The sequence below is a fragment of the Drosophila elegans genome, unplaced genomic scaffold (assembly GCF_018152505.1).
Source record: "Drosophila elegans isolate 14027-0461.03 unplaced genomic scaffold, ASM1815250v1 contig_814, whole genome shotgun sequence".
NCBI lineage: Eukaryota > Metazoa > Arthropoda > Insecta > Diptera > Drosophilidae > Drosophila > Drosophila elegans.
Window position 1 is genome coordinate 4,041,814 of NW_024546167.1, and position 24,796 is coordinate 4,066,609.

The window sequence follows — 24,796 nt, forward strand, 5'->3', positions numbered from 1 at the left end:
GTTTATCTTCTTAAATTCTAAACTTTTGTTATCCGTTTAATTTTGTTTTTCTTAACATTCACTCAGATAATCCTAACCTTGGGTAGGAAAACGTCCAATTTTAGTGATTTTAATCCAGATTTTGTTGTGCAAGATTGTTTTTTCCAAAATTTTCGGATTTTTCAGTTACTTTTTCACTTTATTCAGTGTCGAAATGTTCGCAGACATATAAATACACATCTGATTTAAGATTACGATTTCCATTCCAGTGACTATAGTAAGACTAAACGTTGTAGCCCACAATGTGGCGTTTGCCGATGCACTCGCCGATGTAGAACCAGAAGATGACCTCGGCGGTCACCAGGGTGTTAAGCCAGGCCTCGCGAACGGTGAGGTTCTTGTAGGCGCCGGTCTTGGCTCCCTTGATAATGTTGCCAAGGCCCTGGCGGATGGCCGGGATATCGGCGGGCGTCGGGGGCGTCAGCTCCACCTTGGCGTACTTCAGGAACACATCCAACTGTGGTCGCGCCTGAGTAAGGAGCCCTGCAAAAATGATCATTACATAATTTTGCGATTGGTAGCACTGTTAGCGGAACACAAAACTGGGCGCTTTCAAATCTCGTCACTTACTGTTCACAAGTCCTGATCCCTTAGTAGCCAAACTCGCCATTTTTTAATTTGGTTCTACAAGAGTTGGAATTATACAAGATGAAATTAAGCGAAATGTGTGGAAAACCTTACCTATTCAATGTGCGACGAAACAGAGATGTTATGGATCTAGACCAGGGCTGGAGGAGCACTTATCGATTGGCGGACGTAAGCTATAAAATACCAAAACTAATTTAGTGCCAGGTAATTTAATTTAATCATTTCTATAAGCAATTTTCAAAAGCTGTAATTCTAACGGAAGTTTAAACGAAATCAGCTTACCAAAAACTTAATAAGAACCCAATTACAATTTAAAATACTTTTCATCCACTTAGTGGGTGGTATATTATTTTAGGGGCCTATTCGTTTTAACGGAGCCCTGGGGTATTTTCAAAAGGCAGAGCGGCGGTCACACTGCAAAGGTGTGGAAATCTTGGTTTCCACAAAACGAGCAAATATTTGCATTTTTCAAGCCCCAAATTGGCTAATTAGAGTTTTCATTGGATTGAATTTGATACCGAACCCCCGAAACGGAAGTGGCTGTTTAATGTTTGTTGTGGTGCATGCTGCGAAGCGAAAAGTGTGACGGGCGGTGAGTGTGCGTTTGCGATGTGATAGGTGTGAATGTGAGCTGAGCCGAGCTGGTCGAGTGTTTTAAATCGAAGTCACAACCATGCAACACTGCGAATAGAAAGTGCCTGCACAGAGAGATGTGTGTATTGTTGCGATTTAGTGCAAACGTTCCAGTGCGAAAATCGCGTAAAGTCGCCCCAAAAGTCATATACTCACACGCGTGTGTGTCTGTGTGTGTGTGTGTGTGTGTGTGTGTGCGTGACCGTCTAATTTGCGTTGGTGGGAGGCCCAAAGATATACGTATACAAACGTACAGTGGTGCCCACGTAAAGCCTTCAGGTCGGAGCCCCCAGATAATGCCACCAAAAGGGGCGCATTATCGACTAATCTCGCCGCGACCGTGAATGCATCTTGCGGGGGTGGGTGACTTGGACGTTACGCTCTTATCACCGCACTGTGAATACCATTTCCGTGGGGTGTGGTCCAGATCCAGACGTCAAAATCACCAAGTCGCGCATATCACAAAATAATTGAAAAACCAACTCGGTGATTGTGAAGAAAAAATCACAAGCGATAAAATATGGCAGCCCACAAAACTTTGACACTTGAACTATTGCAGAAAACATATCAACACCTAATCAATATCCAATGAGCTAAACAAAAATTTCTTGTTTATGGTTTGGTGAAATGGTGACACATTTTTAAACCATCGCGCCGTTTCTTTTCTTAAATTAATAAAAAAAAAAATAATATACTAGTTTTTTTTTTGCTATTACTTTGTTGTTTGCAAGTATAGCTAAGTTTTCTAATTCAAAACAATCTTCCTTAAAAATAAGCTGATAAGAATTACAAAATCCAACTTATTTGTGTAAAAATTAATTTTGTAAAAATATTGTAAACAAACTCAAGTTAAGATCAGTGTACTTTCAGTGAAAGTCAAGCTTTTAAACTTAATAAAACTACTAAGTTTAATAAAGTTTTTTTAATATAGAAATATCCGAAGAAAAAAAGTACCAGCCATTTGAATTTGATTAATCGGACACTCTTGAATATTTGACTAATTGACATTTTGTGTTTCAGTCGATGAGGACGCGATAATTCACGGGTGTGTCAAGTTGGAGATAATTGTCAATTGCGCCCCAACATGCCGCTGCCAAAGCGATCGATAGAGCCCGTGCATGTGGCCCGCTCCGTCTACCAGCAGGATGAGCTGCAGTCCGTGGAGCTGGAGACCGTGACCAACACCACGCTGACGAACATCATCCGCCAGCTGTCGTCGCTGTCCAAGCACGCCGAGGATGTGTTCGGGGAACTGGCCCGGGATGTGGGCAATATCGGGGATCGGGCCAACTCGCTGCAGGCGCGCATCGATCGGCTGGCCATCAAGGTGACCCAGCTGGACAGCACCGTGGAGGAGGTGCCCCTCACGGACATCACCCGCAAGAAAGCCTTCAAGTCGGCCAAGGTGTTCGATCAGCAGATCTTCTCCCGCGCCACCATGCCGGCGCCCATGATGGACACATACGCTCAGTGCGACAAGCCGCCGCCGCTGGACAAGCTCAATGTGTACAGGGACGATGGCAAGGATGGACTCAAGTTCTACACGGATCCCAACTACTTCTTCGAGCTGTGGCGCCAGGAGATGTTGAAGGACACCGAGCGTGTGATGCACGACAAGGGCAAGAAACTGAACAGACCGCGACAGGAGGGAGGAGCCGGCGGTGCCGCTGGACGCGGTAACAAAAAGCAGAAGACTAAGATAAGGGTGCCACATAATACGCGAGAGCAGCAGCGACAACGTGCCCTGGTGCACGGCGAGACTTTGATGCCCAACAACGTCATCTATCGCACTCCGAACTCCATGGTCAACGAGGAAGCCGGATACGGAAGTAAGTACTCGGCAAGGCGGAGTTGCTAGTGGAAGAGCTAAGTACTCAGTGCGAACCAAATTAGTAGGCTACCATTGGAACGTTTGATCCACGCACTGAATATTTGCACTTGTCTTGGATGGAATATTTTAATTATCAATTATGTCCTGTCTGCCCGTGTAGTTCAGCTAGTCAAAATACAGACTGTGAGCGAGGTTGACATCGATTTGCGGCAAAGCACTCTCGATGCGCACCACCAAGTTGTCGGTAATATCCAAGACGTAGGTACGATGATGGGGCCACGTAGCTTTTATTTGCGCCCGGCTGACATCCCACGATACAGATGTTTCCGCCATTCATTCACTTACTTCACTCGCTAGTTTTCGATACGCCTCAGAACCCAGATCGAGGATCACTAATACGTATTTTTTTGCAGTTGCTGTTAACTAGAATTAACCCAAATAATCACGACCCAAAAAAAGGGATCGAAACGAGCTTCCAATTATCATATCTCTCTTATTATCAACATTTTTAACCCAAAGTCGCAGCCAAAAGTTTCGAATGCTGTTTTTAAAAGTGTTTGCAAGGCAGCCATAAAATGCTTCCCATAATTTTATTATCATTTTGATTTATTACCCAAATTGTATGGATACGAAATTGTGATATAAAACTAAAATTAGATACTTAAATTAATACCACTTGACTTTCGATATAGGAAAATATATACTTTTCCCTTCGACTTGAACTCTGAGTGTCCTACTCCTCTAAATCCATAGGCCCTTAAAGTGATGTAAATTCGGTTAAATTTACATTAAACTTCATAATCCCAACCGCCGACTGTTTTTCACCGCTTTCGTTTATTTGCATGTTGGTTTGTTTAAACTCTTTGGTTATTCTTTGATAAGATTAAGTGAAAGTAATTAGACCTTTAATTGTGTATGAATCAATCGCGCATAATCATCTCATTTACAGATACTATAAAGCCTTATAATATGCTTTCACATTTGGAGAATAACAGTAATGTCACCAAGCAAACCGCCGTTGCGATTGCAGGTTAGACATCCACACACCCTTAAGCTCAGTAAAGACTATAAGTGTTCTTTCACACGCTTCTATCCTTTTACCTTACTAGCAATCCTTTTTGATTTTATTAGCATATGTGTGTACACTGTACAGATAATACTCTTGAACTATCAATCGAAGTTGCGATGATTTAATGAGTTGTATGTTTGTGCAAAACATAATTATTATCTCAAAACACTGTAAAACTAGACCTGTTGACTTGTAATTAATTAATGCCTCTGCACATTACAGTCATTGTGTCTTGCACAATGTTTAAATTCATTTCATACTCGTGATTTTTGATTGAGCAGACGTTTTTGTTTAGGATCCACCTTTCTTTCTGTTGTAGTTGAGTCAATTTCCACATCTACGTCTACATGTCACTCTGCAGCTTTACTAATTCCTTTCTGTCGCCACATCTTATTCTATGATAGTTTCTCTAAATTGTTTTCTGTGCAAAAAGAGCTTACAAAGACTGTGAATCGGTAATGAAAATGTACTAAAAATTTTGTATTCTCCTCCAGCCGAGAGTCTCATCTGCACAGGAATTCTGAATTGCTTGTAATTACATGTCTTAATGTTCCTCAAGTGTAATTACACAATAATTGGCGTGTTCTGAAATGAGATGTGTGTCGTCCTGTACAAACAATGCTTGCAGTGTCCTATAATCCCTGGCTCTAATGTATCCCAATCATTTTTCTAGATATGGGAGTCTACGAGACGCGTCCGCCTCGTCCCAACTCGATCGAATTGCGCCGCAGCTACCAGTCCGAGCAGATCGATGGTAGCACCTACGAGCAGCTTCCCCCACAGATGGGCAACCAGTATGCGGCCACATTCGGCAACGGGATGGGTGGCCCCCAGCAGCAGCAGCAGCAGATGCACATGCAGCATCAGCAGATGTACGATGCCGGGCTGTATCAGTCGCACGCCCTCTACGGGCAGACGGGCCAGGGTGTCATGTCGCCGGAACCCATCTACGGTCCGGGCACACCGTCACGCACCAAGCCGCGTCCCTCGCAGCCGCCACCGGCTCCGCCGTCGAATGGCAGCGGTGGCGGTACGCCGACAGCCTCGAATGCCAACACTCCGACCCGGGGCAGAAGTATGTCGACCAGTCGGGATGCCTTGCCACCGCCACCGCCAGTTCCAGACGTCATTTCACCAATGTCCGGCATGAACGGCGCCAACAGTGGCCACATGGCGGCCAAGCTGCTGGGCCGAGCGAACAGTTCGTCGGGAGCTGGTTCTCCGCAGATGACACCGAACAGCGTCCAGAATGCCAATGATATGGTCATGACGCAGCTGAACAACACTTTCCACAGCATGGCCATGGGTATGGCCGGCAATCAACTGAACTCCCTCAGCGATTTGCCGCCACCACCGCCAGTGCCGGATCAGGTATGCCCCACTGTTCTGTTTTGTTTAAAATGCGTTTCGTTCAACGCCATTCCTTGCAGCACTCGCCCAAGATGTCGCCACCCAATGCCGCTCCCCCGCCGCCGCCTCCACCGCCACCTGTGGAGGAGGGCATGGGCAGTGGCAACCAGCACACGCTGCGCCCGCACCAAATTCTGCCCAAGTCGCTGGCCAATGGCGAAATGCAACCTGGCCAGCAAAATGGTGTGCCGCACATTGTTGCACCTAAAAAGATGGTGGCTCCATTCCATGACCCACGCAACGATTTGATGAAGGCTATCCGTGATGGTGAGTTGAACATGACCAGGCATTACTCATTTGTTGTAGTTTTGATATCCCACTCCTCAGAAGATTAAAAAAATAATTAAGTTCCCCAGTTACAATGGGCTATTTCAGACATTTTTAAAGAAATTATTGAAAAGTACATCGTTAAATGCATCCTAGTGATTTATTTATTACAAATATTAGTTAACTAAGGTAAAAAGAACAGCTAAATAATTTTCCCCTTCTTTGATTTGGATTTTCTGTTACCAAAATTGTGGTAGACTGGAAAATTTTAAGCATATAATATCTTAAGATTAAGTAAAAAAAAACATATTAACTAGTATTTAGTGAAAAGAATTATACAAATTTTAATTTAATATTACTTTATGCAAATTTTAAAAATTAAGAAAGGACTTAAAATATTAAAGAAAATAGATCTGTATACCTAAAAAAATGAATAGATGTAGGTGGGTGGGTATCCTTTTAGGTAATACACCTCATCCTCTTTTTAAGACTGTATTTCCTAGATCCCTTAGGACCTAGTAATGTAAAATAAAAAAAATAGTAAAACTAAGGATATCCTTTCACTTCCAAGATACAGAAAACCACCTGGATTTGAAAATGTGAATTTCTAAAATCTTTAACTCCAGTACTTCAAAAATAAAATAAACTTTAAGAACCCTTTTGATTGCCTGAGTTAAATACTCTTTATTTTATTCTCAACAAACTATTTTGTTTCAGGTATTACTCTACGCAAGGTTGAAAAGTCAGAGCAGAAAGAAATTGAGCGCAATGCGGCGCCGCTGGACGTGGCTTCAATCTTGGCCAGACGTGTGGCTATCGAACTATCCGAGTCGGAAGATTCTGATAGTGAAGACGACAGCGAGGGCTGGATTGAACCGAACGAAACATCGGCTTGATCCCTGATTAACTCGTTAAAGCCTGACATAATTCTAAAAAACAAAAAGAAAAAGTAATTCCAAAGAGAATTAATCCATACGATGGTCTTAACCAAGCGTGGTATACAATTGGATTACACAAAAGCACCAAAGCTTTTCTACCACCCTTTATACAATATACACCGAATCCTAAATAATATATCCAAAATCAAAACTTTAATATAATTGTATATACACCAACGAATAATTATCGTTAAAGTAATCGCTATAGCAAACGCATTTGAAATTTAAGCCTAGACGATAATCGAGGAGAGATTTAAACACTTGGCTGTTTTGTCGCTTCTTTTGGAGTCAAGGTCTTAATCATAATCTAATAAATCTAATCTGTATTATAGAAGTCGGTGTTTGGATATTAAATTATTAATAATCGATATTATCACTGAACTCAATCCTATCCCAATTTGCAATCGATACGATTAATATGAAACATTTATCCAAATTGATAATTTAGAATTTTGTAAATACAACAAATACATTAAATATCGAACTCCGTAGCATTTCAATATACTCAACAAGCTATGAATTTGTATTATCCTTGTGTACAATTAGGAACGTATGTTTCACGAATATAAGCAGCCATGACTTGGGTGGTTTAAGCAAACGATCATGGATGTATGTAATTTTTCTTTATAAAAAGTAAAACATATAATATAAATAAAGTAATTATACTCCAAATAAAAACAAATTGCTTTCCGTGGTGTTGTATATTTTCTTTTTATTGTTTGTTTAGAAATATAACAGGTTTTATTTTGTTTAAGCTTTAATACCAGACATTGTATAAGTCAAATGTATTTTAGTAAGCAGAAAGTGTTATTAAATAGGTTGTCTACCCAAAGGTATTTCGAATAAATTTTTGTGCAAAATTAGAAACTTTTATACGTAAAAAAAATAAGATAATATTCGTAAAACAAAAAAGGCTAGTTTCTTTCACTGCCTGTTCGGGCTCAACTCTAGAACTTAGGTATACATATTTATAGATAATAAAATTTCTTTTCAAGTGCATTCTGTGGAATGGCGTGCAAGTTTGTGCCCACAAGGGTAGCAAGTTTCTTGGCATACTGGCAAACGGCCGGCACACGTGTGGTGCCCGACCAGTTGTAGTACAAATGGCACATCTTGTAGGTGAGCTTCTGCATTTTGTCCGGACTGATGCCCATGCTGCTATAAACCACGTTGTAGCTGGTCGGCGACACTGTACCCTGACGCACTTGCTGCGAGACCAGATAAAAGTCATAACGCTCTGGTAGAGTTATAACGTCATCGACTACAGTTCCCGGTGGGGGGTTGCCTCCGTTGGCGAAGAAACGCGCATTCATCGACTTGGTGACCACAATGTAGGCCAACTGCGGTGGATCAGCACCGACCCGCTTGTATTCAGCGTCCAGTTTCTCCACAATATCCTTTACTTCATACTCGAATAGCTGCTTTAGCGAGCCGGAGCTTACGCCGTCCCGATAAAACACTATACGCGTTGGCAACTTCTTATGCTCCCGCGAATACTGGCGCAGTGCCTTGGCCATCATTGGCCACAGGGTGTTGGACATCACATCAAAGGCACTGCACTCCGAGACAGTGCTGAAGTACGTGGAGTTCTGCTGAAGATCCATGGAGGCGACCAAGGCTCCGTAAGCCCTCTTGCGATCACGTGTGCTCTTCGCAATGTCAAAACCAATGGTCATCAAGCCCGACAATGGCAACTCGATCATCCAGGGAGTGTATCCCAACTTGCAATTCAATTGGATTGCTATCTTGGTGGCAATGCTCATGAGGCCACGATTCTTAGCTGTCTTAATAGTGACCACTTGGGTTGGCACAGCTCTATCAATATATCCTCTCTTTTTAATCGCCGAGTATCTGAAATATTATTAAAAAGAAATCTATTTTTATAAGTTATAAGATAAGTATGTAAGAAGTCAACTTTAAATACTCAATAAAATTTTTTTTTAGTTTGATAAGCATTTAAAGATGAGGAGTGGGTGCTACTATTATTTAGATAACCGCAATAAAGTATTTTTTAAAGACTTTCTAGTACACAAATCAGAACCGACAGGATCCGGATAATGATTTCATATAGCTGCCACAGGAACAAATGAATAATAAAAGTAAAATTAAGAAAGAACCATTAGGTCCGAAATAAATGTCAATATTTAAAACGAGAATAAAAACCTTTCAACGTTGTTATTAGGAACAAGGCATAAGATAAGTTTGGGATCCATGCGAACACAATCATCCATAGCTCGCACATAAGTTCCCGTTCGATCGTCATAAATTTTGACTCTGTAATTGAAATAACAAAGTAAAAATTTAAATCAATAAAATAAAAATTACACCGGTTCACAAATTGGACACCTTGATTAAAAAAAAGTGACACTTAACAATTTTTTTTTTAAATAAGCTATCGATGACCGAAATCGTTTAAGCAGAACTGTAGATAAAAAATAAAGTACGTATGAAAACAGTTAAAAAACATTTTTTACGCTTTTATGAAAATGCTCAATAAAACAAATTTTCAGTGTCATTTTTGAATCAGCGAGTCAATATGCAAAAAAACATTAAGGTTTGATGCCTGGAGGATTTTGTAGATTTAAATTTGTAAGCCAGTCTTATATGCACCCTAAACCCCGCTTTACGTCTACGTTCGTTAAGAGAATGCTGTGCACCCGTAAAGCGAAGTATGGGTTTTTCGATAGCCTACTCATGAGGGCTCCTAAATTTAAGACCCATTCCATTAGCAGCCCTAAACAAATTATCCAACAGAGTTTTAAGCTCGTAAGAGTTTCTCTCTGGTGCGATTATAGCCCAGCGATCGATGCCATCGCTGGGAGTGGTGAGCATCTTTTGGTCTCGGAAGCTTCTTGTCCAATCAGCGGTTTCACCAGCTGGAACCCTGAAAACATTATTAAGTTAAAATATGCTAAGTTGATATTGTTTTCAACTCACTTTCCGTGGTGGAACACAATCTTTTGCTGTTCAATTATGCGACCTTGTACCTCGGTAAGGTTCTGGTCAAGATCCATGTGCCAGTCTCGCAAAACTTTAACACTCTCTGGAGTGGAGTGCAAGCGACGGTTGAAACTGCGCAATCGGTCAATGCGTCGATTGGGATTCATCCGTGTGTACTCACTCATGGATCGCATTAACCTGTTAACAAATTATACAGTTGCAGATAAACAATTACGTATATTTTTCAACAATAAAAACTCAGTCCCCAATACTAGTATTTATTCTTATTACTTTAGAAATCAGCTTCAAAAGGTTGTCAGTTTATCTTTGGATTTCCTACGCACTGCCAGTTTCTCTTAAACTTTTGCCACGCGCACACAAATCTAGCATCTATAATAATATCTTGAGCCCACAAAAGATCCCTTAATGTATGATTACAACTAGTTCTTACTGGAAGTTTGAGCGCATGTTATCATTGAGCCCTGTCACTCGGCAAAGCTCGGGAATAAGAACCACCAATTCACTGGCATTAGTTTTCTGAGCCTTGTCCCTATTTTTGGATATCAACAGAGGCTGATTATGGTCCCGTATGCGAATGTTATATTTCTGAAAGAAAAGCATAAGGTAACAAGAAGGCAGTGATATTTGTGGAAGACTTACAGTCTGATAGTACTCCACAAAACTGATGTCCCTCCCCTTGCAACTGAATGTTGACTTTGGAGTTTGTCCAAAGTCTACATCATTGATACGGTAAGTTTTGTTATTGTAATCTGTGAGAACAATTAGGTCCAAAACATTCAAACGAAATTCGTCCTGGTGCCTGGATGGATTTTGTGAACAACGACGCAGTATGTCATAGACTGTTTCCGTTCTCATAACCTTATGAGCTATTTCGGTGCACAATAGAATGTCTTTTTCATGTTGGCGAATTGAAGTTTCATAGCCCGGCCAAAGTTCCAATTTGTGTTCTCTTATTTCGATCTAAAGTTAAAAATAAACTATTACCAAGACTCAAGAAATAAATGTGGTGATAGATGTTACCTTAGCATGGGGATCGAAAAAATTGCGACCGACCAATTCTAGTTTTAAGCCCTTCATGGATCGGCGCAAAATGAGATTTAGAACCTGCAAAAAGCGGGGCTCCGCAGTCGATATAAATCCAACACACTTGATCCTTATTGTGTAGTCAATGTCCAGTCTCGACTTTCCACGCAGCACGGTCAGTTCCTGCTCGAATTTCCGAGTGGTGAACAGTTGCAAACCGTCAAAAAGGTAACCAGATCCCAAGACGTTGGCGTGTTCCGACAAGATTCCCATCCGGACCCGTGGATTCTCGATGCTCGGCTCGAATTCCACACAGTAGTGAACTATACGCCACTCCGGCTTAGTATTCAGGCGGAAAAAGTTCGTTTGCAGCCTAATTGGCCTGCCATCCTTTCCCAATTTGGACACCAATTCAGCCGGACGGGTAGCCACCATGTCGAAGCGATCACCCCTTGGTCGACGGTCTGTCGAACCACTTTCATCACGTCTTTCTTGCCTGGTAGCTCCAGCCGGTGCCTGGCTACCTCCGACTCGTTCTCGATCACTTGGAGCGCCACTGCGTTCGACACGGGGATCGGATCTCGAAGCCCCTGCACGGGAATCAGAATTTGAGGGCTGTGCACGAGGATCCGATCTCGATCCACCCGAAGAAGAGTCTTTGAATATTTTGCTCCTCTGCATACAAATTGAAATTAATTAAAAAATAGTGACTTAATAAAAAAATAAAACTTTGGAGTCACATATGGCACATACAAACAGCTGCGGTCAAAGTAATAGCATCTCCATTATAATTAAGCAAAAACAATAAAGAGGGAATTTTAGAATGGATTTTAATCAAATTAAAACTTATTAAACGTTTACTAAAGAACTAAACAAATTTTGAAAATTATACGGTTTTTTTTGAGTTGATCTAGCCATGTCCGTCTGTCTAGACATGGCTAGATCGACTCGGCTATTGATATTGATCAGGAAACGCTTCCTTCTACCTGTTACGTACTTTTCACGTTATTTATAAGGTGGATTGGATGGTGCTTAATGGGAACCGTAGACTCACATATTTTGAAACATTCTAATAGACTTTTCTCTTTTTTTGTATTACGGTTTAAATGCTGCTCTTTCTTTAAAGAGTGACTGAGATAAATATATAAGCCTACTTTCTTGGAACAATAAAAGTCAATAGAGACAAAAGTATAAAGAAAGAAAGCTGAAAAAGCAAATGAATTAGTCTTAAATTTGTTTTTGCGTCTCTTTCACATACAAATCTTAAGCATCAAAGAAAAAATACAAAAGTATGGCAAATACTAAGTGCTTCATGAAAACATTCGTTGGATGGACTCACTTTGAAGAATCGCTTGCTCAACAATAAATCGAAATGGGCTTACGCCTTGCTCTGGAATACTGTCTACATAAAATACGAATCGGTTTTATATTTCCTTCTACAGTATTGCCCAAGAACTATGTATTTGGCGGGCATACTCTCAGTGGATTTTGTTTGTTTATTTAAGGCTTTGTTTGAGACAAACCTTTTAAATTAAAGCACGCATATTCTTGTTTATACACAAATACACTTATGCACATTCTATGGAAGCTATGACCGTCTAAAGAACTGTATGTTTGAATATACGTATGTATGCCGGTATGAATACATATATGTGAAGCATCATAACGGAATTAAATCAAAACCGAAAAGGGAAACAACTATTACTGTTTCCAAGAAGCTGATTTTTTTTTGTTGAAATATAAAATAACTTACCGGCTCATCTCTGCTTCCTCGGGAAGTAGATGGTTCATCATCATCAAGTGGACGCCTGCGTCCACGTCCCTGATCGTCAGCCATTTATAATTTCCTGCACTTTTTAACTCTCGAAACACCAAGCGAAGAATGAATAGAAAGCTTTGAAACTGACGCGCTGTTAGAGGTGGACTTCAATGTATCGATGTTTTTAGCTTACGTTAATCGAACTCAATTCCTTATAACGTAATCTGAAAGACAGCATCCCTGCGGAACGTTCGGGTCTTCTTATCATGTAAAATTCACATTATTATTGACCACCACAATCGAAAACAGAATAGTTTTAAATCTGTCAATTTTTTTTTTAATGTTATTTTTGTGAAAGAAAAAAGGTCTTTAAGAAAAACCGTGAATTCTTCAGAAGATAATAGTATATGGTATATACTCATAAAACAGCATTACTTAAGCCTTTCGTGATTTAGATTCGATTAGATTATAGAAAAAGCGTTTAGTGGTGTAATCTACCTGTTTTTTAAACACCTTGAAGACCAACTCGTAATAGTGGGAGTTGAATATGCAACATTTCTGTACGATCGCATGAATCTGAAGAGGCAACAAAAACAAAAAAGGGACAACACTCGTAAGAAGAAAATTTTCACCGTCTTCCTATCGTTCCACCAAGAAATACTGTAATGTGAATAGGCTATTGCGGTCCCTGATATTTTATTCACAATACATTTGGTATATACCGCAACTATTTTCCTTCAAACTCCTGTCGTTGCTAGAGCCTTAAAATACTGTTGCTCCTATTGCTATATTTTCTAAGATGTATGCAACAGCCACACTAAATTAAGTATAAACAAAACAAGTGAAAATGCAAGATATACAAAAATTTGAGCGGTCCCTTAAAGACCTGGAATATTTTAAAGACTTTCAAAGTTTTGTTAGTCCCAAAAACAATGGACAAGCACGATCAACCCATATGAAGAAAACGCACCCACGATTTAACCCTTTGACTGATCTAAATGAGAACCAATTTCGCATTAAGTACCGATACACCAAAGAAAATCTGCGCCGAATTATTGAAATTGTGCGTGACGACCTCGAAATTGAATATTATGAACCATTGAAACGGGAGCAAGTTCCAATAGACCTACAAATCCTATCCGCAATCCGACTGTGGGGCGGAACAGAGGTAAATAAAATTTCTGTATTCAAGTTTTGTATGTACCCAATAAGCGCGAATATACAACATTGTACCTAAACTGTCCGTTGTAGAGTTTTGTTTTAAAATCGAAAATTACTTTATTTTAGCACCCAAAATTGACTGCAATGGCCCATGGCGTTAGCTTACGGACTTTGGCGAAAATCACACGTCGGGTTGCTTCAGTATTATCCTCGAAAGCTTCCCGGTATATCAGAATGCCGGCCACTCTTTCCGAAAAGGAGCGAATGATGTGTTCATTTCAAGCCATTGCAAATATGCCGCAAGTTATCGGGGCATTATTGCAGACAACTGTGAGATTTCAACCGGATAACTCGGCCACAGAAGATCTTGTTGGGGAAACCCCGATTTCTGCAAAAGAGGAGGAGCTTCATCTACAAATTGTTTGCGACGCGACACATAAGATAAGGGACCTCGATATTCGTTTGATCGAAGAACATTCTATGCTTACTGACACGGAGATGTTTGCTCTGTCTAAAATAAAGGAGCGATTCGAACAGAATGAGTTTCGTGGACGCATCCTGCTGGGGAACGAAATGGTCCGTTGTTCCTCATCCCTGTTCACTCCAGTTCGATTTCCAAGGAACCAATCCGAGGAGTTGTACAACCACGCACACTCAATCACTTATGCCTCGGCCAGAAAATGTCTCAACCTGTTGATGAGTCGGTTCGGTATCCTTGGAACTGAAATACTGGGCTCTCATGGGTCTGCCAAACAAACGATTACAGCCCTATCCATTCTGCACAACATGGCAATGGAGTGGGCAGACCCCAGCATTGGTAAGTTAATATTGTTGCTCGCAGATCCTCCAATGGAATGTTTAAAATCTTAAATCTTTTTCCTTAGATACTGAACAGAACATTGCACCATTCAATTCAACATTCTTCAATTCCATAGGAAGAGCACCGAAATCTGGGGAAGATAACAATAGAAGGCAATTTATTAAAATTCATTTTGCATCTTAATAAATACAATACTTAGTTATACAACAATAATTTTCAATTAAAGTATAAGATATAAAATCAAAAACGAGAGTACAATACGTAAAAACCGACTCTACAATTTTATTGAAAAACTACTTACCTTATGGGATTCTTCGATATGATAAATGTTGACCCATAATAAAAATATCCTTGACCCAAGTATCAAATCAATAACCTTTTGACCTGGGTTTTATTTAAATTTGCCGCCCATGACTTTTGAGGACATCATTTTTACACGCTTGGAATTTATGCTACATTTGTGATTACGTTTTAAGGGAACTCCCCCAAAGTGCCTAGAGAACAGCTATCGGCTGCAGCAGCTGCGTGCGCAATCGATATATATCGTTTAATAGTACTCTGAAGTGATCACGCTGCCATCTCCAAACTGTGCACATGGATATTTCTTCAAAATACAGTAGTTTAGTTATTTTTTGTCGTAGGCTGTGAAAAGTTTTAGTAAGAAAATAAGAATTTCAGTGCTAACGCGGAACTGGAAGCTACTTTATAAACCAAATATTTGTAGACGAAATTGTGAATTTGCTATTAGTTATACTGTTAGTATATATACTTTCGCAATCAGAAAATCATTGGTACCTAAAACGCAGGATATTTGATTTTGCAGCTTTACCTCCATTTACTTGGCGCAATTTTCGTGCTGGCAATGTAATCACACCGAGCTGACGACAAGTGCTGCTGGTGACCTAGATTTTGGGAGTCCTGCGCTTGCAACACCACCGCCACCGCCACCACAATACTCTGCTCCGTTCTCCCGTTGAATCCTTGCTGCAGCAACAAAGTAAAGGTCACAAATCGCGAGGCAAGTAAGTTTTTGTACATTTGACCTGGTTTACGGAGTGTCAGGCAGCTATTTTGCGGGGGAGTGGGGGTTAATATATGTACATATAATGTATTCACCAGTCAGAGTGCCTTCTCTCTATATTCACCAGATATGATTAAAACGCATCCGTAATCTAACGTCCAAATCCGATCAGAAATCATTGTTCACAGCATATAAAACCTGTTTTAGGCCTTTTATTTGGTTTAGCGGAGTCGGAGATCAGATATCAGAGATCACAACGAGCTTAGAACGCACTATATACCGTATACGTAACCTGGACATGCTGACATGCGTAACAACAGCGGCTATAGCAACAGTCTGAACAACAACGCAGCAGCAGCACCTGCACCAGCACCTGCACCTGCCTCACGTTACTGCAATGCGGACAATACGTTTTGCTACTATAACTACGATAACTGCAACCTGATTGCTCCCTCGTGGAGCAGCCGTCAGGGTCAGAGCCAGAGCCAGAATCAAAATCAAGTACCCAACCAGAACCACAACCTGCCGTCAAAGCGAATTCCCACCAAGCAAGCAGCCAGATCGAATTACCATCAATCGGTGGCCAATTCGGCGCCGGATTCCTCACACTATGCCGATGCATTTGGCCAGCACTCGCTGGTCCACCAGCGTATAGCTGGCAACAAAAGCTGCGAGTACGTCTACCAGACGGTTCGGCGATCGGAGGATCAGCATCCCCATCCGCATCAGCATTCCAATGGGCAGTATAAGGTGACAACAAGGGCCTATGTCGCCGACAAGGAGCAACAGCAGATGTTGCTGCAGTCATCCATTGTTAACTTCGATGATCCGGAGCTAAAGAAACGGAAAGCCCGAGCCGCGGGACGTGTGTCCTCTGATTATCTGGACAATAGTCCGGAGCGATATCGGGCCCTCAATTCTCACTCACCAGAGCCAACCTGGGATACCATACTGTAATTTTGCAATTGCATTTTTGTTACTTGTCCTGCTTGTTGAAACTACATACCTCTCCAGTACACACGCACACACACACACACGTATTTTGTTGTTGTTGTGTTCGAGTCTTACAATTACCATTTGGATAACTACCGATAGATATCACACGAAACCGAAATCAAAACCAAAAACTCTAGTTGCGAGTTCATAACTATATTTATATTTATATACCCACAAACACTTATCGAACATAGATGTGTAAACAATAACATATTCCTTTGTTCGTCAGCTCGACGTTAACCGCTTTCTGTTCTCGTTTTTCAGCACAGAACGGCCGGCGCAGTATCAGACGACGAACCAGCACTATCAGCACTATTTTTCGTACTTTTACAATCGTGGAGCCGAGAAAGTGTCCAAACCTCAGTTTGTCGTTGCCAATAGCCGCAAACTGCCAATGAGTAAATTCCAAAAGTCCGGCTCCAGTCGCAGAGAATTGCGAGATGTCGATGATACCATCACTATTGGCCGTAGGGACAATTCCGAGGACAGGAGCTGGCAGAGTCCAAAGTATGACAAGCACGTCCTAAAGGAGAAGCTGCCAAGCAATGATGTGGAAGCGGATTACCTCGACAATGGCTGGGGAGAAACGGGGAGTGGCGAGGATTACAGGGATATCAAGGATGGCTATGACCCCGCTATTGTTATTGACAACGACCTGGACCAGGTCCATCGGCGCTATTGCAGAAAGTCCGAGAACACGGTCCTGGACGATGCGGCAGATACTCTAATCAATAACAACAATAATGAAATGAAAGTGATGCGCAAATCGACAGATCAACCGGCACCCCGGTTGCCGATGACGCCAAAGCGGGTCAAAGGCGGTGCCGTTTCCGCCAAGAAACCAATGCCAACGGTTCACCGGGTTCTGCTGTACAGCACACAAAGTCCACGGATGGGCCGTAAGCAACCGTTTTCCTCGCAGCGACTCAGTATAAAACAACAGAACACCAAATCATTAGGTGGTGGCGACGAGGGACAGACGGTTATACTGCTGGAGCCAGAAACAAAACCGGAAGACCACCGCAGTGCAATAGACTTTGATCGTAACGACGACTTTGATGAAGATGATGACCTCGACAACCGTAAGATAATTTTCTTAAAACCCCCGCTTTTTGTTCGGATACAATTTGGCAAAATTGGTATTGATCAAGTTTTACTTACTTATTAGACAGTGTTATAGTTGTGTTATAATGGTTTACAATTTCGACAGAGCTATACTGTATTTAATTATAATCGTTTTGTTTAAGCCTCATAGGTATATCAACTTTGGCTTGAAAAAGTTTGCTTCGTTTCTTGTTTAAATTAAAGTAATGCAAAATAATAAAAAAATAATAAAAAAATTTTTAGATACTGGCAATGTTTAAAGTAGTTATTTAGATATTTATTTATTCTCATGCTCATTATACTCAACAGTTTCGAATTTCGACGAAAGCGACACGGCGAGTGTCATTTCGGACACCGAAGATGGTTATCGTGCCCATGCCTACAAGTTAACACATTCCGTGGATCGGTTTTCATCACCCCAAAGCACGCCCAGCTTTATGTCTTCTCAATCTTCTGAGGACGATCTTAAAAATCCGGACTCCCTCCTGGTCCCCAGTTTGTTTCCTTACGTGCCCCCCTATCTGTCCTTCTCGTCGAACACAAAAAAGGGTCCAAGGGTGCCGCCGGATCTTCATCGAGTGCTCAAATGGCGCATCACCAATATAATGCCAAAGGTTGTACGCCTGATTCTGGCCAACAGCGGAATGCGAATGCTAAAAAGTGAGTGGGCTGACACAGTAAGACTTCATTAAATGAGATTCTTTCACAGAAACAAACGATTGGATGGGTGTGTGGGGCAAGCATTTAAAGTCGCCGTGTTTCAAGGCCATTCGGTCATACCAAAAAATCAACCACTTACCTGGCTCATTCCGCATCGGCCGAAAGGATTCGTGCTGGAAAAATCTTCAAAGGCAGATGGGAAAGCACAGCAACAAGGAATTTGGATTCATGCCGCGCACCTACATTATTCCCAATGATCTGGGTGCATTGCGCAGGCATTGGCCTAAGTATTCCCAGCGAAACACGAAGTGGATTATAAAGCCACCAGCCAGTGCCCGTGGGGCGGGCATTAGGGTCATTAACCGGTGGGGTCAGATCCCCAAGAGGAGGCCACTTATCGTGCAGAAGTAAGTAACACATAAATATAGATAAATTTATCAGTTAAAGTAGAACTTTCTTGTATGTAAAAAGCCTTTTTAAATACAACTTTAATTTCTTGCTTAAATGATACTTTCTTTTCAGAGAGTTTCTTATATTTAGTAGTTTTAAAAGACCATTAACATATTGCGTATTTTTGTTATAGGTATATTGAACGGCCACTTCTTATAAATGGAAGCAAATTTGACTTGCGTCTGTATGTCCTGGTTACATCAGTAAATCCCTTGCGAGTTTTCATGTATCACAATGGATTGGCTCGATTTGCTTCTGGTAAGTTAAATTTTCTCAATTTGGATAAGCAATAAATAATCCAAATATATATTCTGCAGTGAAGTACAGTGCTAAGACGGACACTTTAAACGATCGGTGTATGCACTTGACCAACTACAGCATCAACAAGTTCTCCTCAAATTATTCGAAAAACGAAGACGTCAATGCGTGTCACGGGCATAAGTGGACCATCAAGTCGCTGTGGACGTATCTGGCAAACCGAGGAGTTCGTACTGACTGCCTTTGGGAAGCTCTCCGAAGTTTAGTCCTTCGAACGATTCTTGCTGGCGAGAATGGCATTAATAGCATGATCAGAGCAAATGTAGAATCCAAATACAGCTGCTTCGAGCTGTTTGGCTTTGATGTGATTTTGGACTCCGACCTGGTTCCTTGGCTTTTGGAAGTTAATATATCTCCCAGCTTACACTCGGAACTGCCACTAGATGCCCATGTCAAGGCGCCTTTAGTGCAGGGCGTTCTAAACACGGCATTGTACAACGTGAGTTGTGTTTTAATATATATTTGAAAAAGTTTTCACATTATCACATATGTAATAATAGGTACCTCCAAAACTATCTTTGGATAAGCAAAAAGAACTGGCCGCAGAATTTTCATTTCCTCCTGGCACACAAATGTGCTACGACAAACGGCTTTATATTAACTATTTATCTCGCGAAGAAAAGGTCAAACATAATACCTTCACAAGAAAGTCCATGGAAGATCGAAATGAGGTACGAATCACAAAAATATTTATATGAAAATAAAAATTAACAATTTGTATCACAACAGTATGTAAACGCGATCCTGAATAATCTAACTCCCGATGATGTGCGGTGCCTTATCATTGCCGAGGATGAACTGGCGCGTTGTGCACCATTGGAACGTATTTTTCCAACTGATCAAACCTATAAGTACCTTAAATACAACGACAGTCCACGGTATTACAATCGCCTTTTGGATGCCTGGGAGTCCCGATACGCTAACAATCGTACGGAGGGCATTGCGTTGTTGCGCGACTATTGTCAAAACAAATATCATCTTCAGGTACCAACACCTCCAGCCAAAAAGGTGAGATCCTTATTCATCGGTGGCGCAAAAGCTTTTCACAACACTCATACGAATGAAACATAACATGAACATAAATTTGGACAGGGCAGGATATTTTCTATTTATTACGAATCTTCTAATTTGGTTGTCCTGATTTGGTTACCAAAAATAAGTTGACTTACTTTGTTTATGTGCGCATTGCACTGTATTCTACATACACTACGTATTTTTCCACATTTTAATTATTTCACACACTAAAATACTCTCGAAAATCAGTTAAAATATTCATAAATTCTCGACTTTTGTTAAATTTTGAGGGCTGTTGGAGATTTGTACAATCGTTCTTTTGGCGGTGCCGTGCTCTTTGCCATCGTAAGTCTTATCTGTTGTTACCTCGCAGAGTCATCGTAAAATAAAATCTCGAATAATTAGTAGATAGAAGAAAACCAGTAAGCTTGTTATAATATCGTATTGTCTTTATTTGATATATATTCAGGACAACAAAGTGTATTTGTCATCTCTACCGGTTAACTACCAAATCTTTTGTTTTCTTTACCAGTAATGCATAGGTAAATAACGGAGCTTAAACAAGATTAAAAAGTAGAGGGATGGTCAAATAGTGATATTCTCTTTTGCCGATAGGCCCATACTTAGTTCTAAATCCAGATGTTTTGTGTGTAACTGAAATGTTCTTATAGAAATTATAAAAAAAAAGAAATTGTTCATTAAATCCATTTTGTATTGCATAGTATTTCCATTTTGTGTTATTCTGTTCGACGTTACCATCACTTTAATTTCTACTTATATCTCTACGTATTTGTATATGAAGTATATTGAAGGTGATCACACTGCATACTCCTTACACCTGAGTCCAGAACAAGAACAAGAATTTTTATCAACGTCAGGTGGGTTTCCTAACAGTAATTCAACTCAAACGGCTGTCCATAACTAGCTTTTCCAACGCTGCCTTCGTAAATATCATTAAAGCATTTGAATAAGGCATATGATTGTAAACTTTCAACATCGGAACATTGCAAAAATAAATACGCCTAAAGATTTTAGACCATACCGAATGTAGTGTTTGATTTCAAGTAATACATTCACTAAACCATTAAATTAAAAGGTTAAAAACCCTGAGGATTCCTAGTCTTACATGCGATCTCTTTTATTTAATTAACAGAAATATTATAGATTTTCTGACAATAATTGGTAATTATCGCACATGACATTGGGTTTAATATTTTTGTGGGTGATCTAAATTTAATAGTTATTCGGGCAGAAGGAGAGTCCTTTAAATTTTCAAACGGAGTGTGTACTACACTGTTTAAAATCCAAAACCCCTATATATTTTTATACAACAAAACAATTTAACCAAGTGCTTTTAGCGCTTGATTTTATAAGTCATAAATGATCATTTAATTTAGCATAAAAAATGTATTGTATGTATAAAATAATTTTGTTGTCTTATTTTTATTAAAAGTAAACTTCGACAAAGTTTTCTACTGAAACAAATGTTACTTTTATTATAAATTTAGCTAGGAGAGAACTAGTGTACATAAATGAACAAAGCAAATAACAAATGTCCCGTCCATTTATATCAGACATAAAACTAGAGTTAAATAATTGTATACCCTTGATGAGTATATATAAAGTAAAGAGACTGTATAAAGTAAATACATTCTTGGTCAAGATCAATCAACGAAGTCAATATAAAAGAAGTTCATATGTCCGCCCGTCCGTTTTACAGAGCTTTCATAGACAAGACCGAAGAATTAACGAAAACAAATAAATAAATTCTTTTACAAAAAATATGGAGTCGAATACATTCTTAAGCTGAGATTGTCATAGTAGAATTATTAATTTAACTTTATATAGTCCATATAGAATAATACTGTTTTAATATAGTTGCAAGGGTATATAAACTTTGGTTTGCTGATTCCATTTCTTAACACATTGGAGTTTAAATCCCTTAACGATTTTTATGAAACACACATTTTTATGCTACCTAGTCTAGCTCTAAGTTTTCATATAATTTTTTAAACCCATTAATTGCGTTATCAACACTGTAGTACGATTGAGTGCTTTAACAGTAATGATTTAGGTTTCATTCAAATATGACAATAAACATTTTTTACACAGTCAAAAAAACCGATTTTTTTCAACCAATTTTATTTTGGTAACACATCTTTTATTTTTGATTTGATTCCTTGCAAATCATGGCAATATAATCATTTTCCTTTTTAGACATTAATATAGTTAAAAAGTGTTTTTATTGTCTTCTCGTTGATTCAAATTAAAACAATACGTTTGGTGTAATTGTAAATTTGCAGGATTACTTCATCAAGTTTATGCGATGGATTTTAAAGTGACAGTCGCTGCCATCGTATTATTGGTAGTCATTATTGTTATTGTTAGTGGAATTACCTTAGATTTAATAACATATGTATATATTTGATATTTAATATAATTAAATTCAGATGTATTTGTAAATAGGTTATTAAAATATTTAAATCAAAATGTACTCTGTTGGGACATTACCAAAATTGCATAATTCGTAACTAAATTGTGATCTGGTTTTTTATAATAGATTGGAATAGTGTTATTGCTACAACCTAAAAAAATTATATAACTCTTAGAAATTAATAAATCAGTTAATACGTTGTAATTGATTAATTATAGTAAACTGCCAATCATTTAATACCCTAATAAATGATGTGTTTACATAATAACATTTAAATAAAGTCTAATAAATTACGATTTACGTTTAAAAGTAAACAGCATATCTCTTGTATTGATAATTTTATGATTTCAACTATTTTTACGGCATTAAAAAAGGCATTTTTTTATTTATAGTTCAATCAATGTTTTACAGAACTTTTAGTGTGTATATTTTGACCTATTAATCAATGCATTTATTTTTTATTACGACTAAATTTTTCGAATTTGAATTTAAGATAATTTGATTATCGATCAAATCGAAATGATTTGCTTTTGAAAAATATTCCAGTCAAAGCTTTGTGAAAATTCGTCAACCGACGAAAAGTAAAGTTTATCCTTTGACAGAATATCCAATAATATCAAAAGCAGCACTTGGACTTTCGATAAAATATATTTATTTTTGATCAGTATCACCAAGCCAAGTCCGTCTGCTCGTCCGTTTCTGCGATAACGAGTCTATCAGTTATAAAGATATGTAGATGATTTTGCTTTGCCTTGAAAAGTATTGAAAAGCAAAGCAAAATACAAATCCCAAAATATATCTTAAGATATACTCTACTTTCAACTCACCTTTCTTTTCGCACTTACATTTTTTCATTTTCAGGCTCGAGTCAAATCTCGTATTAAATTTTGCACTGATATATGAGTTTCGTTCGCATTTTATGTTGTAGTTTGTAAAAATTTGCAATATAAAAATTTTTAATTTACAATTAATCTGTTAAATTGAATTGTCTATGCTATATTGTAAAAAGTAATACATGATAACAACTGACAACTATGAATATACCAAAGGATTTAGGTATCATAACCTAGATATTTGAAAATAATGTTTAAAACCTTACAAAATTAAAAAAATAGATGTATTGACCGGACCAAAATGACCATTAAACAAATGTGATTAGCATTTATTTAAATTAATGGTTAATAGCTAAAATATAATAATTAACATAGTGTGCGCATTGCAAACAAGAACTGTTATTAGATCTGTTGTTTAAACAATAATTTATTGTATATATCGAGTGGTAAGTATGGTACTTTTCATACAAAATTTTTTAAAAGAAAAAGTATTCTGTAATATTTTTCATTATTGATCCTTACAATTGAGAATTATATTTATCCAGCGAAACTATAGCAAAATTTTTGTAAGGGTTTAATCTTAGTTTTCAACTTTTAATTTAAAAACGAAAATGTTGACCTTTTTATCACATTGTATTATGCATATTTATTTCCATTTGTAAACAAATTAATCCTTTATTATTATAGTTATTGTGGTGATTCATATGTTTTTTAGAACAGTTTTTCTACAATCATGTATTATATTGTAGGATATTATTTGGTTTAATCATAACAATTGTCTTATGGGTACTTTACTTTAAGAACTTTTATTGTGACTTGATGATCTTTTATATTTTTTATTACTTCCTTGCTGGTTATTATAAAACATGCATGCTTGTGACCCGTAAACTGGTCGAAACTCTGTTTATTTTTGTAGATTGGAATTTTATATATAGATGTTGTACTTAGTTTTAGAGTTTCGGAAATCCGATTGTAATTTATGCCCGTTTTTTCACTCTAAACCGTTTCTATTAAAATAATGTATGGATTAACATTTAACGTTTTATTTTTCATTTAGGACTTGAACGATGAAGAAATTATTTTGGTGGCACCAAAAACTATAGGAGATGATTCCGAAGCTTAGCATCTGCATTTTCTGTTGGCGAACAGGTAAGCAGACTAATTAAAAGTATTACTTCTAATAATAATATTTATTATTTTAAACTAGACATAAATCTAATAAGGAATGATATATTTACTGAAGAACAACCCGTTTGGCCTGTAGAAAGCACTTTTGATTTTAAAACTGAATATTGTGAATTCACGGTATCGCTCGTGTTCAGCATCTATTGAAATTTGTATGTAATTTAGATATTAGTAAAAGTTATACAGTGAATTATTAAATTATATGTTAACTAACTGAACTAGCATTTTAATTGGAGATGTATATTATTTACACCAACATTTTGATGCCAAACAAAAAGTGCT

The 24,796-nt window shown here is 38.7% G+C and overlaps 5 protein-coding genes across 15 annotated transcripts; 3 read left to right on the top strand and 2 right to left on the bottom strand.

Annotated features, from left to right (window-relative positions):
- Positions 1-157: 157 nt before the first annotated feature.
- Positions 158-798, bottom strand: LOC108134506 (ATP synthase subunit g, mitochondrial). The gene is made up of 3 exons (XM_017254836.2): positions 721-798; positions 610-663; positions 158-522 (listed from the first exon to the last, which is right to left on the bottom strand). The coding sequence occupies exons 2-3, from the start codon at positions 647-649 to the stop codon at positions 263-265; spliced, it is 300 nt and encodes a 99-aa protein (XP_017110325.1). The 5' UTR covers positions 650-663; positions 721-798; the 3' UTR covers positions 158-262.
- Positions 799-1,011: 213 nt separating this feature from the next.
- LOC108134505 (wiskott-Aldrich syndrome protein family member 3) lies at positions 1,012-7,278 on the top strand. Of its 6 annotated transcripts, none has more exons than XM_017254829.2 (7): positions 1,012-1,219; positions 2,281-3,089; positions 3,252-3,353; positions 4,041-4,121; positions 4,834-5,531; positions 5,591-5,837; positions 6,555-7,278. In XM_017254829.2, exons 2-7 carry the CDS (start codon positions 2,345-2,347, stop codon positions 6,731-6,733), a joined length of 2,052 nt encoding a protein of 683 aa, XP_017110318.1. In that variant the 5' UTR covers positions 1,012-1,219; positions 2,281-2,344; the 3' UTR covers positions 6,734-7,278. The 6 variants fall into 6 exon arrangements, with proteins under 6 accessions (XP_017110318.1, XP_017110322.1, XP_017110323.1 ...); XM_041710235.1 differs by having other exon boundaries at positions 1,032-1,049; XM_017254830.2 differs by lacking the exon at positions 1,012-1,219 and adding an exon at positions 1,319-1,339.
- Positions 7,279-7,567: 289 nt separating this feature from the next.
- Positions 7,568-12,650, bottom strand: LOC108134504 (protein piwi). The gene is made up of 8 exons (XM_017254828.2): positions 12,513-12,650; positions 10,757-11,434; positions 10,376-10,696; positions 10,167-10,321; positions 9,713-9,913; positions 9,468-9,659; positions 8,939-9,049; positions 7,568-8,626 (listed from the first exon to the last, which is right to left on the bottom strand). Exons 1-8 carry the CDS (start codon positions 12,594-12,596, stop codon positions 7,744-7,746), a joined length of 2,625 nt encoding a protein of 874 aa, XP_017110317.1. The 5' UTR covers positions 12,597-12,650; the 3' UTR covers positions 7,568-7,743.
- Positions 12,651-13,331: 681 nt separating this feature from the next.
- Positions 13,332-14,879, top strand: LOC108134477 (putative nuclease HARBI1). The gene is made up of 3 exons (XM_017254791.1): positions 13,332-13,686; positions 13,806-14,496; positions 14,564-14,879. Exons 1-3 carry the CDS (start codon positions 13,366-13,368, stop codon positions 14,680-14,682), a joined length of 1,131 nt encoding a protein of 376 aa, XP_017110280.1. The 5' UTR covers positions 13,332-13,365; the 3' UTR covers positions 14,683-14,879.
- Positions 14,880-15,078: 199 nt separating this feature from the next.
- Positions 15,079-24,727, top strand: LOC108134511 (tubulin polyglutamylase TTLL4). 6 transcript variants are annotated; one of them, XM_041710593.1, is made up of 14 exons: positions 15,079-15,254; positions 15,323-15,521; positions 15,728-16,473; positions 16,781-17,415; positions 17,476-17,598; positions 17,930-18,280; positions 18,330-18,687; positions 18,864-18,988; positions 19,048-19,487; positions 19,549-19,719; positions 19,778-20,056; positions 20,865-20,940; positions 24,387-24,478; positions 24,537-24,727. In XM_041710593.1, exons 3-13 carry the CDS (start codon positions 15,827-15,829, stop codon positions 24,398-24,400), a joined length of 3,219 nt encoding a protein of 1,072 aa, XP_041566527.1. In that variant the 5' UTR covers positions 15,079-15,254; positions 15,323-15,521; positions 15,728-15,826; the 3' UTR covers positions 24,401-24,478; positions 24,537-24,727. The 6 variants fall into 6 exon arrangements, with proteins under 6 accessions (XP_041566527.1, XP_041566526.1, XP_017110332.1 ...); XM_041710592.1 differs by having other exon boundaries at positions 15,648-16,473; positions 16,781-17,598; XM_017254843.2 differs by having other exon boundaries at positions 16,781-17,598.
- Positions 24,728-24,796: the final 69 nt, after the last annotated feature.

Bases quoted from the DNA above. Each gene is read 5' to 3' on its own strand.
- LOC108134506 (XM_017254836.2), bottom strand. From the start codon at position 649: ATGGCGAGTTTGGCTACTAAGGGATCAGGACTTGTGAACA. The intron at 523-609 runs GTAAGTGACGAG...TCATTTTTGCAG, and splicing joins GGGATCAGGACTTGTGAACA to GGCTCCTTACTCAGGCGCGA.
- LOC108134505 (XM_017254829.2), top strand. From the start codon at position 2,345: ATGCCGCTGCCAAAGCGATCGATAGAGCCCGTGCATGTGGCCCGCTCC. The intron at 3,090-3,251 runs GTAAGTACTCGG...CTGCCCGTGTAG, and splicing joins CGAGGAAGCCGGATACGGAA to TTCAGCTAGTCAAAATACAG. The intron at 5,532-5,590 runs GTATGCCCCACT...CATTCCTTGCAG, and splicing joins CACCGCCAGTGCCGGATCAG to CACTCGCCCAAGATGTCGCC.
- LOC108134504 (XM_017254828.2), bottom strand. From the start codon at position 12,596: ATGGCTGACGATCAGGGACGTGGACGCAGGCGTCCACTTGATGATGAT. The intron at 10,697-10,756 runs GTAACATCTATC...TTTTAACTTTAG, and splicing joins TTTTCGATCCCCATGCTAAG to ATCGAAATAAGAGAACACAA. The intron at 9,914-10,166 runs GTAAGAACTAGT...ATTTGTTAACAG, and splicing joins AACATGCGCTCAAACTTCCA to GTTAATGCGATCCATGAGTG.
- LOC108134477 (XM_017254791.1), top strand. From the start codon at position 13,366: ATGCAAGATATACAAAAATTTGAGCGGTCCCTTAAAGACCTGGAATAT. The intron at 13,687-13,805 runs GTAAATAAAATT...ACTTTATTTTAG, and splicing joins GACTGTGGGGCGGAACAGAG to CACCCAAAATTGACTGCAAT. The intron at 14,497-14,563 runs GTAAGTTAATAT...CTTTTTCCTTAG, and splicing joins GTGGGCAGACCCCAGCATTG to ATACTGAACAGAACATTGCA.
- LOC108134511 (XM_041710592.1), top strand. From the start codon at position 15,827: ATGCGTAACAACAGCGGCTATAGCAACAGTCTGAACAACAACGCAGCA. The intron at 18,281-18,329 runs GTGAGTGGGCTG...ATTCTTTCACAG, and splicing joins CGGAATGCGAATGCTAAAAA to AAACAAACGATTGGATGGGT. The intron at 20,057-20,864 runs GTGAGATCCTTA...TTGTATATGAAG, and splicing joins CAACACCTCCAGCCAAAAAG to TATATTGAAGGTGATCACAC.